At 42.9% G+C, this 10,960-nt stretch overlaps 1 protein-coding gene across 1 annotated transcript in view; it reads right to left on the reverse strand.

The window, feature by feature from the left end:
* The window catches only part of SNX31 (sorting nexin 31), a 47,157-nt gene that overhangs the window by 18,697 nt on the left and 17,500 nt on the right, over positions 1-10,960 (reverse strand). Inside the window, exons 4-8 of the mRNA XM_018559252.1 lie at positions 10,678-10,742; positions 8,458-8,562; positions 4,590-4,680; positions 2,615-2,702; positions 1,187-1,256 (exon numbers count right to left, since the gene is read on the reverse strand). Coding sequence (XP_018414754.1) covers positions 1,187-1,256; positions 2,615-2,702; positions 4,590-4,680; positions 8,458-8,562; positions 10,678-10,742 — 419 coding nt within the window. The remainder of the gene's footprint in view (positions 1-1,186; positions 1,257-2,614; positions 2,703-4,589; positions 4,681-8,457; positions 8,563-10,677; positions 10,743-10,960) is intronic.

The following is a 10,960-nucleotide window of genomic DNA, read 5'->3' on the forward strand; positions in this document are numbered from 1 at the left end:
CTTGCCCCCCCCCAGCCTGTGAATTAAAACAATGAAGCCCCCTCACCTGCTTGTCTTTCTGCAGGGAGGAGGCAAGCAGGCAGATCCCTTCTGATCTAGTGTGATTAGTAAGGTCTGCTGCAGACATTACTAATCACTTCGTTTTCGACCCGGAGCTCAGTGAAGAGCTGGGGCTGAGAACGGAGAGCCCGCAGTAGCAGCTGCTCCCACGAGTCAGGTACGTGGTGTGTGACCGCAAGCCTGACTGAATTTCCACTCGCCTGCACTGCATTTTCACTCGCCAAATGCGAGCAGGCGAGTGGAAATTTTGAGCCCTGATATAGGGAAAACGGGTTTTTTTTTTACATTTTCGGTACCTTTTCATTATATAGTAAAAAATAAAACCCCCAGTGGTGATTAAATACCACCAAAAAAAGCTCTATGTGTCCCCAAAAAATTATATAAAATGTATTTCAGTACAGCGTTGCATGACGGAATAAATGTCAAAGTACCTCAGTGCTGAATACTGAAAAATGGCCTGGCCAGGAAGGGGGTTTAACACCCCGGTCAGCAAGTGGTTAAGACACTTCCTTATAAAACCACAACATACACACTCTTTTTGCAACCCTAGGTGTCAAGTGTCTCAGGTGTCGTTATATTAGTTAAAGACACAGGGTATAAAAATGTCCTCATAGCAGCTTTCCACTAGGTACAAAACATCAGTGTAACAAATTTTTGCTTGCAATGGTTGAGTAGTGTAAGAACACTCAGGAAAAGGTTGTTCCCTCCTTCATATCTCATTCACTGCGTCTGCACAAAAAATGAGACGTCATAAAAGTCAGGAAAAAATATGGCAGTTTTTGAACAGTATGATCTCTTTTCCTTAAAGGTCTGCCAACAATCTGCCTTAGAATCGTCAGTCAGTGGGTGAACAGTCACAGAGTTGGTGCTGGAACATTTGCTCGGCTGGGTTAGTCCATGCGGGGTATACTGGAACTGGTCAGTAAAGGAAAATTGTTTTAAGAAATCTATGTACTCAATGCTTTTTAAGATTTCTAATATATAGAATCAAAGTGAAGATGATGAGGAACAGGTTTTGTGGTGATAGTTAAGGCATATTACATCAAAGAGGTTTACACTACGCTTGAGTATGCTGCGCTATAAAATGACATTAGGCCATTCAGGAGTCTCAATGTTCAGTTCTCACCTGACAATATAACAAATCAATAGCAGCTGTACAGCCCATTAACATGACATCAGTAGAGGGATCCATATACCTGGGAGACAAAGAGAGAATTACTGCAATAAGATGAAATGTCAAACACTTTTGGTGCATGTATTACCATACATCGCTTTGTCAAACCTCTGTGCAGACATTTAGGGCCTGTCAGGCTGTGGGCTTGTGTTGATGAGCAAGTGCGGCTTGCTTTTTGGCCTATTCCAATATGGCGGATCCCATAAATTCAGAATGTTCCAGAGAGGAACAAATAACTTGGCTTTGTGGGTTGGCTAGTTCCTCACCTGATCTGCATCTTTTCATACCCATTCTGGCTATCTTTCTCTTATTCCACCACTCCAATCATTCTCCTTTACTCACTACTTCTTCATTCCACCCACACACACCCTTTCTCTAGGTTTTGCTTTCCCTGCCTATCTTCCCTTAACCCCAACACTGACCCATCCTCCTTTCCTCCTCACCCAATTTTATTTCTCCCCCTGTTTTTCTTTCTTTTCTCCCCCAACAATGTTCTTCTACCCCTCTTATCAATTTTTCTATTCTTGTCTAGCTATCTTGCCCGCCCTCCACCCCCATGTGAATGTGTGAAGCTTGAAGAGAAGCTGTTCAGGTACATAAACACCCCTACTTGGGAGGGGGGGGGGGCATGCTCTTCCTGGAATTCAGGGGCTCCAATAACTCTACCAGGAGAGGATGAAGAAGCAAGATGTCACCAGGACACCAGAAGCACAGGTCAAATGAACTTCTTTTATTGACGCATATTGTCCCAATGAAAGCAAAGCTTTCATTCGACTTGTCCTTCTGGTGTGCTGATGACATTTTGCTTCTTCATCCTCTCCTGGTAGAGTCACTGAAAGCTTTGCTTTCATTGTGACAATATGCGTCAATTAAAGACGTTTATTTAATCTGTCCTTGCAGTGTGCTGGGGACATCTTGCTTCCTTAATTATTATGCAGGCCAACCACAAATCATTTCAGCACCAACCTTCAAGGGGTTTCCAGTAAGGAATGTGGTGGGATACCCATTGGACTCTACCAGGAGAGGCACACTAATCATTACTGTTGTATCTGTCTATAGCTTATCTATATCTTATGGTGCTTAAAAAACAGTTTAGCTGCCATTGCCACAATTTCCAAAAGGTATGCTTAATGCAGTATAGTATTTCGTAATATCGATTTTTATATACAGTTTTGCTGGTGCACCCTTCAATGATCATCTGTGTCAGTGTGCAATCAGCAAACAATCATGCAAACACAATAGGCTACTTGGAAACCTATGCTGCCTATTACCATCACATAAAGAATAAAAGGTTTTTGAAATAAGCTGGACAGACTGCCGTTCTAGAACAAAGTAATAGAGCTGATAGAAGCATAAAAATAGGTTCTGGTCCGCACTTACCATTTCCTGATGTCAATCTGAAAGCTTTCATTATGTATGTTCCAAATAGTTACGAAAGGGATTTCAAAGTGCGCAATCCTCTTTATAACTATAGGCAAAAAACAGACTAAGAAGGTGTTCCAAGGACATTTATCAATAGAAGTGCAGTTGGAAACAGTCATTCAAGTTCAAATATATTCAATAAGAAGACCAATTTATTAGAATCTGATTCAGAATATAATACATGGCACTTTATAAAATGGGCTGGAATGAAAAAGCCCATTCAATAGATACTGACTGCGAGGGTTAAGTGAGGACTCACTCCACCGCACAGTAAGGAAAAGTCATAATAATTTTACAAAAATAATGAAAAGAGAAATGAAGTCTAAATCATAAATCTATATATGTTCCTTGTTACACATTTTTGGCGTACTGTGCTGTTTTTTGAGGTTTTACAGTAATGTGAAAAAAAAAAAGGTCCCTTGCATTAAAAATGCAAAACTTGCTATGCTCACTCCATTTCTAATGTCTTCAAAAATCCCCAATACACTAAAACAAGCCAAAAAAAACCCAAAAACCCCAAACATTTACAGGGTTATTCACAAAAGGGTGAAGAGTTTGGAGAAGGCAGGAGAGTGAACAATCTAGGACAGGGGCGCCCACAATTTTTTGTCTGGAGATCTACTTTTCAAGTGACAAGCTCAATGAGATCTACCAACGAACCAACGAAACACCTGCAGTGACTGCGTTCCGGGTGCGGGAGATCGCACAGTGGGCGGGGGGCATGACTGCGGTGGCATTGACTTCAATACAACCCCACTCGCGCACCTGAACGCAGGGAGTCGGCCGGCTTACATTCCAGTGCGTCCTAGAGGCCCCGGTGTCATGTCCTCCCGCGGTGCTCGTGTGGCCGACTTTGCACATGGGGAGAGGTGTCCCGCCCCTTTCCATCTGCAGCGTCTGACACATTCAGCCAGCAGCCGCACAAGCAGCATAGCCAGCTCCTTTTGCGCCCGGAGGCAAAAAAACTGTGAACTCCCACCCCCCAACAGGCGTGTGATGTCACCCAGTGCCCTGCCTTCAGGATTTGCTTTTTACTTTCTACTATTTTTTATAGCACAAAGTCCTCAATCTCTTTTTCTGCATCCTTGGTTCTAAATGAATGGAAAGCACAGAGGCTTCCCATTCATTCAGAAAATATTTTACTATCATCCAGTTTCTGAATGTGGAGGAGCCTCTGTACAGAGTGCTTCTCCCCATTGAGAAACTCATGAATGAACAGGAAGTGATGTAAATCACATCCTGTTCATTCATAACTGGGGACACATAGTACTATGTGTCCCCAGTTATTTACAAACACTGGAGTGATCAGCTGATCTCTCCAGTGTTTGTCCTGCACAGAGGATCGGAACATATCACTGATATGTACCGATCCTCTGCCGGTCGGCCACGCACACGGGGGCTCAGCTTCTCCTCTGGATCTCCCGGGTAGAGGCAGCGTGATCCGAGGAGAAGTTACAGAAGCACTTCGGGGGGAGCCGTTGTCACAGAACTAAGGCTGGGCGGTGAGGGGAGAGAGAGGCGCCCGCTATCAGAACCTGGTCAAGCGTCTGTCTCTAAACATAGCTGAACTGAAAAGTGAGCTGAATTGGAGAATTTTCCCCAATCAGCTATTCTGACCTAGATTGTTCCCTTCTCCTGCCTTCTCCAAACTCTTCACCGTTTTGTGACTAACCGTGTTAGTGTAGTGTATTTGTTTTATCACATCATGCATGCAGGGATGAAAAAAATGTACAAAAAAAGGTTTTGGGCCTTTTCCCTGTGGGATTTTTTTTGCCTTTTTGTGTAATTGTTGTTTTTTTTTCAGTTTCCAAGACAATTGGGATCAATGGCAATTTCAAAAACTTAGAGACACTTTTTTTTGCTTTTTTGTATATTTTATCATAATATGTTAAAAACAAATGGAAAATTCTGACAGCTTGCCGATAACACTCACCAGTGAACGCGCCCGCGCTCTCTTTGTGTGTAATAAACAGGCTGAAATATTCCTTCAATTCTCTGGATACACCCAGTTTGTACAAAGCAGCCTAGAATATATAGTTACATAGTATTTGAGGTTGAATAAAGACATAAGTCCATCAAGTCTAACCTATATGCCAACCAAACATAGTTTTGTATATTAACATAGAACGTCATCAATATAACCTCATTACAATGTAAGGAAACAGACATCCCCGGCAGTGAAAACAGATGTAAATGACACAATTTGGCCTTTTTATCATCCACAGGGATTTGAATCTTCGCATTCATGTGCGGCCACTCTTCCACCTCAGCATTTCGTAGCTGGTCTAAACCAGGAACAAGCTCACTCCTCATGATGTAGATGGAGCTTCCTATAGTTTACTGTTTGAAGAAGTCTGTGCTGTCAGTAGAGATGAGGCCAAGCTTGGTGCGAAAGCAGTTCGCTTGAGTTCCCGCAAGCCCACTGAAAACTCTGACAACCGCCACCTCCTCCTGACTCAATCAGTGGTTGCAGTTGTGGCAGGAGGGGATGGAGGCGCATTCTCTGCCCCACCGCTATATGTCACAAAGGGGCAGGGAATGCACCTTCCCGCAACTGATTGAGCCACGAGGAGGGGGTGGTGGTCAGCGTTTTGAGCAGGCTGGCGTAAACTGGGTACACAGTCACACCAAGCTCTAGGTCCTCACTAGTTGTCAGTCTGTATAGTGAAATCTGACGAGATCAAGTCCTGCACAACATACTAGACACCAATCCATTGCATGCAAGGTTGGTTATATTTAATGATTTAAACAATTCATTATAAAACAATATACTGTTTTACCAATAGGTCCATCTCTGTAAATGGAATCCAACTATACAAATGTCAATATTTATTCCTAAGTTATTATAATTCTGCAAACTTCATTTTGATTTGGTCTATTGGCTTTACACATTGGCTTGTATGGCAACACCACTAATACTGATACAACAGATTCAGCCAGGAAAATCAATTTGTCTCCATTGGGAGTAGCCTATGGTCATACAATTGCTCCTCGATCCAAATACTGTCAGCCAGGATGAGCAATCATCTCATGTCTATAGCTAGTCTTGTCAATCTGACCATGCATTAAAAAGAGACTCTGCCACAAACTTTAAAAAAATAAATAAATCAGGTACCATGCACAGAACAGTTAGGTATTTTAAATGCTAACTACAGTGTTTTTCCTTTCCATAAATGATTTGTAATCACTTGCACTATGCCTTTGAACTTGCTAGAAAATGTGACTAGAGCCGATCTCTTACCCAGATAGCAAGCAATTGAGCTGCAAGTTTAAAAAAGGCTTGCTACAGTATTGCAGACTTGCCAAGCTTCACAATTTTGTTGCACAATTACAGCAAGTCTGCATTGCAAGTCTCCAGATCAACGTGCTTTGCAAAAGTGCTGTACACTTGCAGAGCTCTTGCTAAGACTTGCAGGACTCTTGCTGTAGACTTGCCAAGCAAATTTGCTACTAATACAAAAAGTGTCAACTAGAACTTGTGCTGCAAGCCCGTTCTGCAAGTCTACAACTTGCCAGGAATGTGTGCAGCAAGTTAACCAGAATTACATTTTAACCCTGCCACAAGTTTTTAGCAAGTTATCCTTGCTATCTGGGTTAGCATGCCCCCCTCCCTCATGCCACATCATAGCCCTCTCCTCTTCTGGGAGTGTCCAATTACTCTCTATGCTGGTCCAGCTCCTTCATCCCTCCCCTCGCATCCCTACATAATCTTAATGTAGCAGCCAGGGGAGGAGCAAATGGTAATACTATAGGGTGTCACTTGAGTGACAGTGAAAGTCTGCCGACATCACATGCAAGATGGTGGCACCTAGTGCCAGTCTTGGGCTTTAGGATGTCTACACACAGGACAAGTAAATAACATAAACACATTAAATGCACATAAAATATTACAGGCAGTTTTTCCTGGTAACAATGTTTCTAATAGCTGGCTCTGGACAACTGTTGTCTTTAAAAATACAAATAAAAATACAGAAATTGGGTCTTCATATAAAAGCAATGTACACTATAGAAGACGAGTAACTTCATGTTTGAAATCTGCACATTCATTAATACACAACTGAAACATATAGAGCAACATAAATAAACCAGAAGCAGACGTGTTCCTTCACAACACATGGCTGGTGTTTTCCCCAGACTCAACAATAGAATTCAGACTACTTTTAAACCTGTACTTTCCTTGTAGCATGGCAAACATTCCAAACACGCTTAACTTGCTTCTCAGGTATTATACTGTTGTACAATCTGATAACAGGGTCATTGAGAGTTAAGGCGAATCTGATATTCAGAGAACATGTATTGTGCCTTGTAAAGCAAGCTATAGACAAAACTGTATACTCTCCATAAGTTTACAAGCAACTGGGACGGTGTGAAATGCGAAAGGACCATTTTATATATACAAAAAACAGAAAAGTTTCCTGCATACAAGTCAACTTGCAAAAGAATGACTGTGGTACCTCGGTTCACAAACTTAATTCGTTCCACGATTCTGTTTGCAAACCGAATTTGTCATGATCCAAAATCAAACTGTGATCAGACCGCGATCTATACTAGAGGAAGTCATAACCACGTGTCAGAGCGAGGAAGATGGCTGCGGTTGTGTTCATCACCCGATGCGGAGTTCGTGAACGGAAGCATAATTTTGCCAAACTTCACACAGAAGATTTTGTGAACCGAGGTACCACTGTATATGATAAAAACTCTTGTCAAGGAAATCTTGGGTGGTGGTATTTTTAACCTGAGCTTAGTGCCCAGCTCAAGTGTCTGTAGAGAACACCAAAGTTTGAAAAGAGACTTGACAAAGGGTAAGATCCCAAATGGACGATGAAGCTTGTATTATGGCTGTGGAGATGCCGGTCTATGCCATTGTGTGGCTGGTCGCCACTGTGGAAATCCTGAGTGCAGGGACATTACCAGTACCTGCATTACTGCCTGACCACAGCCGGCAGCTGATACACCATCCCGAGTCTTATTACAAGTGCTTCACACTTCCTAGTTTGTTGATGTAACCATTGACTTTTATTTATTTTATTAATGTGTTTCTCTAATGCAATATACTATTGCGGTTGTTTGATGTTATTTGGAATTGCCAACCCCTTGAAACCATATTAATAGGTTTATTAAAGACTAAAGTTGGGTAAACACAGTTCTATTTTTTACGTTCAACCCGTGGTCTGGTCTTAAGGAAAAAGTAGAACACATTCCTCCACCAAGGCTTAGTAACGTTGGCAGACGAATTTGTTGCAGTTTTGCATGCTATTCTGAGAACGATCTGCGGCCGCTGTCAGAATGCCCAAACAGAGCTTGCAGCTAATTGGCTGAGAATTCTCCAACCGGCTCCTTCGATCAGCTGATCAAGGGATGCCGGGCAGAAGGGTGCCAACAGCTGCATCTATGGTACGAATTTCGACTAGTTCATTAGCAACCAGCTGAAATTCTATTTGTGTGTACCCGACTTAAGTTTACTTTTGTGTGGGGCGGGGGTCTGGTTTGAGTGTATGAACTGTTCATATTTCGGCGCTTGTGATTATATAAAGTTTAAGCACACATCTATTAATGGAAGTAACTTTATTATTTATCAATTTATTTTTATCTAATTACTGTTAGCACTGGGCACTTTGCACATAAAGACCTACATAAGAAACCTAGTGAAAACTGTCTGCAATGTTTGGTTCCAAACTAAAGCCTCGTTACCATATACTTGTAGAGTCATATACCAGCACCAAGGTGCCTCCGTATAATGTGGACCAACTCTACAAGAGGATGAACATGATTATACAGCTAACATACACACACGTGATTACCTCCAGCACTCTCTCTGCAGTGTCAGATGACTGCCCGTCCACTTTAACATGGTTGCCATCAGGCAAGTAGACATTGAAGATTAGTTTCACTGTGGGCATCTTTCCCTGTTAACAAAATAAAATAAAAGCTAAAGCATTTTGAACAGTGCTGCAACCAGCAACAGATATCTTTTTGTACTTCTACTGGTTTTTTTTCTACCGAACTGTTGTAAATACAGCCTTAGAGCTTTAAATAGCATTTTTACACTATGGAGGCGCTCTTTTGTACCTTTTTGTTAAATACAATTTCTATTAAAAATAAAACAAGTAAGTGACAGTACAGGTATGGCATCAGTTATCCAGAGGCTCAGACTACAAAAAGAGTCAAACTCCAAATAGGTAAAGGAACACTAAACCATATATCCTATAGTGACACTAACCTCAGGTGTTAAATCTTCAAAATGCATTCAAGTACCTTAACTATTCAAACATACTGTACCTTATTCAGGGCCGGATTTCCCACAAGGCCAACCAAGGCCCGGCCTTGGGGCAGCAGGGAGTGGAGGGGCAGCATGGGTGTGGAATTCCAATCTCCTGATGCCTGGAACATGCAGTTCTGGGCGCTGGGTGGTAGTTGTTTTCTACTTTTAGCTCTGCTTTGGGCAAGCAGAGCTAAACGTACAGCGGGGAAGCCGCCGCTTGTTTTGTACAAGTGATGCCGGCGATGTCGCCGATATCACTTGTATGCAGCCTGCAGGTCTGCCAAGCTGTAGATCCTCAAATCATCTCTGAATCGGTGCACACACTGTCCTTCCTACTGAAGGGTGGCTACCTTTGTTCCCCATTGTCCCTGTGTGTGTTGTAAAGTAGTCACGGCTCCAAGTTCCCTCCTGTGATGGACTACAATCTCACATTTAGTTTACAAATTTTTATTGAGATTGTAGTCCATCACAGGAGCGAGCTTGGAGCGGTGGCTACTATACCACACACATAGACCATGGAGAACAAAAGTAGCCACCCTCCGGAAGGATGCTTTATAGCAGTGGTTCTCAACCTGTGTAACCTCAGGACCCACATTTGTCCTTGGTAATTAAGTTGCGACCCAAGTCGCACTGCACTGGAACGCACGGTATTGGGGTACCGCGTATTCCGGTGCGGGTGATTGAACTGTGGCCGGGAGGTGCGTTTGTGGTGCCATTCAAATTAATGGCAAAGCAATGCATCTTGCGCATCTAATCGCACAGGACTGTTCACTGCACATTGTACTAGTGTGAACGGGCCCTCAAAAACACTGACAGACACTCACAATCTCACACACTCACAGACAGACATTCTCACACACACATACACACTCCATAAAAATATTAACATTTGTTTTTCTTTTTTTTTACAATCCATCCAGTCTCCCTACCTTGCGAGAACTGGAGTGGATCCTCAGCTTGGGGTCCAGAGTGGGATGCTGTGCTGTGATGGCGCTCCATCCATTTGTGCATTGCTGGTAAAACTCCCTTGTGTGCCCTGTACAGGTCCCGGGAGCCAGAATGTGACGTAATTCCAGTCCAGGCACCTCTACAGGTCATGCAAGGAAGCTGTACGCAATGCACGTATGGATGGAGCTCCCTCGTGGCCATAGCCCCAGACCACCTGACCCCACCTCAAGCTGACACTCAGCGCTAGGCAGCATATTTTAAATAGCTACTTGGCATGAGAACTGACAGTGCTGCACTAGGGGGAGGCTGAGGAGCCTCTCACCTAGAAAAGTAGAAGGCATGTGGCGACCCACTGAACATGGGGTCGTGACCCACAGAACATGGGGTCGCGACCCACTTTTGGATCACGACCCACCAGTTGAGAACCAAGGCTTTATAGGGTTGTTTTGCCTTCCTCTAGATCAACTGTGGACATTTTGGTTATGGAGGTTTTCTATTTATTCTTTTTTTTTTTTCTCCATTGGTTGAACCCAATGGTCTTTTTTCAAACTTTGTAACTTTGGGGTAACCATTCCTCTGAAACAGCTGAGCGGTGTTTCGGTGGCACGGAAGCAGGAAAGGTGTTTGGCAGTGGGGGCGGGGGGAAAGGTAAGTATGTATACTAATCTTTTGCAGGGTCACACAGCAGGGTCGCTTTAATAAAAGTGTGGTTTTAGAAGGGACAACAACTCAAACCTCATTATTCCATCCTTACTGCAGGTCTGTCATTTTGAAGAGAATGCTGACATAAAAATACCCTGGAACAACCTACCAACTGAAATTTCTTCAAATAGACTATGAAGATTTCACTGTTTGAGACAACGGGATCTGAAACAACTAAAGAAATGTATTGTGCATTAACAAAATGTGTACAGGTTAAATGTAAACAAGGATAAATATTGCTGTAACTTTTATATTTGTACAGAGGTTTTAAATAATAAAGTGCACATTTAGTAAAACAGTCACTATTGACAGCAACCACCAGCTACCCTGGATCAGTGTTTATCAGAAGCCCTCATTAGAATTGTGTGTGTGTGGAGGGGGGGGGGGGGAAC

The sequence above is a fragment of the Nanorana parkeri genome, unplaced genomic scaffold (assembly GCF_000935625.1).
Source record: "Nanorana parkeri isolate BGI_ZX_2015 unplaced genomic scaffold, ASM93562v1 scaffold16, whole genome shotgun sequence".
Classification (NCBI taxonomy): Eukaryota; Metazoa; Chordata; class Amphibia; order Anura; family Dicroglossidae; genus Nanorana; species Nanorana parkeri.